General features: G+C 37.5%; 1 protein-coding gene across 2 annotated transcripts; it reads right to left on the bottom strand.

Moving 5' to 3' along the window:
- Positions 1-234: 234 nt before the first annotated feature.
- On the bottom strand, positions 235-4,196 carry LOC137259958 (uncharacterized). 2 transcript variants are annotated; one of them, XM_067797617.1, is made up of 5 exons: positions 3,631-4,196; positions 3,381-3,477; positions 1,790-2,437; positions 1,472-1,570; positions 235-1,278 (listed from the first exon to the last, which is right to left on the bottom strand). In XM_067797617.1, the coding sequence occupies exons 1-5, from the start codon at positions 3,865-3,867 to the stop codon at positions 656-658; spliced, it is 1,704 nt and encodes a 567-aa protein (XP_067653718.1). In that variant the 5' UTR covers positions 3,868-4,196; the 3' UTR covers positions 235-655. The 2 variants fall into 2 exon arrangements, with proteins under 2 accessions (XP_067653718.1, XP_067653719.1); XM_067797618.1 differs by having other exon boundaries at positions 1,790-1,819.
- Between the last annotated feature and the right edge of the window lie 400 nt (positions 4,197-4,596).

Here is a 4,596-nt window from a genome sequence, read left to right as displayed (position 1 = left end):
AGATATATTCGGATTTTAGTTCGCAAGTGTTTTGCATTTTCAGTTCACAATATGCTAAAGACAATTGTAAATCTTTTAAATTGTTCGTTAAATTTGCAAATAAGAAAATGTGATTGAACTCATCACATACAAGAGTTACAAAAAGATAAACACAGATGAGTATACATTTATTACTCAAAAAGATGATTCATTATAGATCATGATTATAGATATACATGATTATCGATACGCCACTATACTGCTGTAAGTGTATACCACTACCTGTGGTCGCTATACCACTGCTTGTAGTTGGATTGATTAGATACACATTATACAGATATGTATGATCATTGATCGAGATTCATGTGGTACCACTGCCTGTGGTTGGATTGATATACCACTTCCTGTGCTATACCAGTTGGAACTAGTTGGACTTTTGATACATCACCGACTGCGATCTTACGCACGAATTGACATAACGAACGCACGCACGCACACACGCATGCACACACACACACACACACACACACACACACACACACACACACACACACACACACATACACACACACACACATACACACACCAAAATAGTATAGTATTGTCTTAACGGTTAGCAGGCTAGGCGAGAGGAAGCAGGTTTTGAAGAAGCTTCAACTGATGCAGACCTTGTTTTTTAAAACTTCTTCAGAGCAATACGTTGTGATCTCCTCCAAGTGTTGCGTTTCAGCTCATGTGTGATTTGATCCACTTGCTCATTCAGTTCGTCTGAATCCACCTCAATGTCACTTATCTCAAAAGACGGCCGACGGTGGATGATCGCTGTAGTTGTGCCGGAACTAGAGGCAGTGTTAGCAGATGTCTTTACAGCAGGATGGGTGGCAGATGTGTTTACAGCAGGATGGGTGGCAGTGGTGTTTACAGCAGGATCGGTAGCAGAGGCGTTTACAGCAGGATCGGTAGCAGAGGTGTTAACATTGGTAGAGGAGTCAGATGGGAAAAGGAAGGCAGATGGGTTGCTGACGGAATTGTCAACAAGAGCCTCAAGAGTGCCGATCTCGATCATATCACGGCCGTGTGGAGTATCACCACGATGACGAGAAGCTCTAATGGTAGCAAGACGAGATCTGAAATTTTCCAGTTCTCTTTCAACATCGTAACCACCTTGCTTACGTCGGTGAAAAAACCGATGTATCTTTTCCACGAACTTCAGTTTCCTTCCCATGATTACCAACCCTGCTGTAAACACAGCTACTAAAACCGAAGCTGTAACACCGAGAATGGACGCTAGCATCGTATCTGAAATTTGAATCATAAGTTATTTAACATATGTTAGCTCCGTGTTAAACATATGACACTCACAATGACTAACATACATTAGTCTTAAACATAATGTCTTACTTGTTTAAGCTAGTAATTTTTTATAATAATTTCATTAAGAAATTTGAACACGTATTCAATTATGAAACGCATATTCAAACACAAAACTCACCGTCGTAGTCGTCATCCTCCACATCGTCGTCATCATTAGTGACTCCATCATCATCAATATCGTCAACATGAACCCGATCGTTAGAAAGGGTAGAAGGATCTGTGCAAGGAGAGGAGAGGGTAAGGTAAAGGAAAGGAATGAACAGTTTTTCAACAGCTCTTTTAAAAAATGACATCACTATCATTTTCATTGTTTAAATTTTCATGTTCTAAATTTATGTGAACTAATGATAAAGGTCTGATTAATTGACTTGGTCGTTTTTTATTGATGACAAAACAAATACAACACAATCAAACAAAAACAGAATAACAACAATACCTGTTATTAGGAGTGCCTTGACGGATGTAGCTGTTGTTGAGGGTGTAGGAAATGAAAGCAAAGTTGAGGTTAAAGTACACTGAGTTGAGTTATGATAGGGAGAAGTGATGGGTGAGGATATACTTGTTTGAGTGAAAGTACTAGTTGATGAGTCAGGTGCTGATGATGTAGTAGTAGGAGTGTTAGTTGTAGTAGTTGGAGTGGTACGTGTTGTAGTAGTTGGAGAGGTAGTAGTTGGTGCGGCAGAAGTTAGTGCTGTAGTAGTTGGTGCGGCAGACGTTAGTGCTGTAGTAGTTGGTGCGGCAGACGTTAGTGCGGTAGTAGTTGGTATGGTAGTTGTTGGTGCGGTAATGATTGGTGCGGTGGTAGTTGGTACGGCAGAAGTTAGTGCGGTAGAAGTTGGTGCGGTAGTAGTTGGTACGGTAGAAGTTAGTGCGGTAGTAGTAGTTAGTGCGGTAGTAGTAGTAGTTAGTGCGGTAGAAGTTAGTGCGGTAGTGGTTGGTGCGGTAGAATTTAGTGCGGTAGTAGTAGTTGGTGCGGCAGAAGTTAATGCGATAGAAGTTGATGCGGTAGAAGTTAGTGCGGTAATAGTTGGTGCGGTAGTGGTGGTTGGAGTGATGGTATACGTTGTAGCGGTAGATGAATTAACTGCAATGCAAACAGAAACAAAACAAAATTGTAAATAAAATAGATAATAAACAAACGAAATTAAACTAAATAGGTAAATAATAAGTTAGTAAAACTAAGAAATACATGTGAAGTAAACGCGAAATAATCATAGGTTAACCTTCATAAATTGACCTATGTTGCAGGCTGTCGCATGTAGTAGGATTAGTAGCAGGAATAGTATTAAGTTTTTAATACCCTAACGCTCATAAAATCATGTTGATATATGTTAGGTGGATTGTATATGTACAAGGTTTTTAAACAAAATACTTAAGAACTAACAAATATATGAAAAAATTACACTGAACACCCCTCTGACAATTAGAACTGTCAAAAATATCTGAAACTTTACACTGCACGGCTCTCCTGTGGTATTTGACATATGACTTGACAATCTATAGTTTTCTGGTAATCGAGACATAAATTTGAATGGAATAGTTTTAAATATAAGATTAGTTTTTCGACTAAATATGCAACGGTGCTTTTCCGCAAGGACTGGCAGACAGAATAGTTAGTTAGATACATTTATGACAAACAGGATAAACATATGAATAATCATAATAATAAGACTCAGTAAATATTTGAAATGTTCTACATATACTAAAGAGAAAATCAAAACATAAATAAAGAATTGAAAGAAGCGAACATAATATATTACACTCTCCCGTGTCGTGCAATTTTATGCATACATAACTTTCAATAAACTCATGTCTTCAAATTGTGAAAATCGTGACAATAAACCACACATACACACACACACACACACACACACACACACACACACACACACACACACACACACACACACACACATATATATATATCGCATAAGTCCATACTATTTGGTCACTTTTACAGCAATGTGATTAGTAAACGAGAGCATGCAAGTGTGTAACAGTTTTAAAACCAGTGGAAAAAAACTTACAATAACACTGTCGATGGTTGACAGTAATGATTCTTCCTTTTTTGCTTTCGTTATCGCCTACCAGGCTTTCACAGTTACTTCTGCCTCCTTCAATGAACTGTACAGAAACATGATTTATTTATTTTGTAATTCACTATTTGAAACATAATTGTCATGAACATGATTATGAATAATACCGATGTTCGATAAGAATAAAAAGCTGCAATCTGAAATAAGATTAATGAGTTCGTGTAGAAATAAAACGTACTACCTTCAGGTCTGGAAATAGGTTCATTAAAATCTTCAAGTCATCGTTCATTCCGCTGAGTTTAAGCTTTAGGATGCCATGGTATTTTTTCCCTGTCAGATGTTGCAATTCATCACTTGTTGGTCTGCACGTTATTACCCTTCTTGACACTACATTGCAATTGTTTGAAAAAATTTGTGATTCTCCTGCTATGCAGGTGAATCCCACCACCAACAGCAACGCTACCGAACAGGTCATCATTACGACTGAATTTAAAAACCTTTATGCGAGTGATAAATTCCAATCAAAGTAGCTGCACCCATTAAGCGATCGTGAGAATCTCGCTCACCAACTGACAAAGATCAAAGGCGCGAACTACGGGTCGGTTACATCAAAGGATCAAAAATAGCAACCCGTGTCATACACTACACGTATGGTTGTAACACAACAATGTCAGACTGGAATATGTTTCACTATGTTCCACAAAATGACAGGAATATAAAACAGAAATTTGTCGAGTTGACTCTATAAACAACATATACATCGCTCATATAAGCAAACAATGAGATTTGACATGGGGTTTAACCACGGTCGTTCACCGCTCATAACTTGCAGACAAGATAAACAATAATGTTGCAATACGCCAGACGATAGAATATGATAACAATTGAACTCAGTGACACAATTCTATTTTGTGAGATAAGAGAATGAAACTTAAATTCACTTACCTTCAAGGAAAACAATACTGGTTAAAGCTTCTGATCTCGGATTCTGCTTCCGCTCGAATAATATCCATCACAATTTGTTTTATATGCGTGTAACTAACAAAATTGTTTATCACTTTAAAATGACTAACGAAAATAGTACTAGTATTTAGACCAAATCTAAGCTCTAATCGCTGCGTTTTAGTTAACTTATTTAAAATCGTGATATCGTATATTACTACGCTCTGTGAAATATATTTCATCAGTGTTTTATTGAGACAAATCA

Source organism: Haliotis asinina, chromosome 13 (assembly GCF_037392515.1).
Source record: "Haliotis asinina isolate JCU_RB_2024 chromosome 13, JCU_Hal_asi_v2, whole genome shotgun sequence".
NCBI lineage: Eukaryota > Metazoa > Mollusca > Gastropoda > Lepetellida > Haliotidae > Haliotis > Haliotis asinina.
Note: the sequence above shows the minus strand (reverse complement) of the source record. Positions and strands in the feature narration are given on the sequence as shown.

What these genes read in the sequence shown, in the direction of transcription:
- LOC137259958 (XM_067797617.1), bottom strand. Translation starts at nt 3,867, where the DNA reads ATGATGACCTGTTCGGTAGCGTTGCTGTTGGTGGTGGGATTCACCTGC. An exon ending in CAAGGCACTCCTAATAACAG is followed by an intron (nt 1,571 to 1,789) that starts GTATTGTTGTTA and finishes CTCCTTGCACAG; the next exon opens with ATCCTTCTACCCTTTCTAAC. An exon ending in GGAGGATGACGACTACGACG is followed by an intron (nt 1,279 to 1,471) that starts GTGAGTTTTGTG and finishes TTCAAATTTCAG; the next exon opens with ATACGATGCTAGCGTCCATT.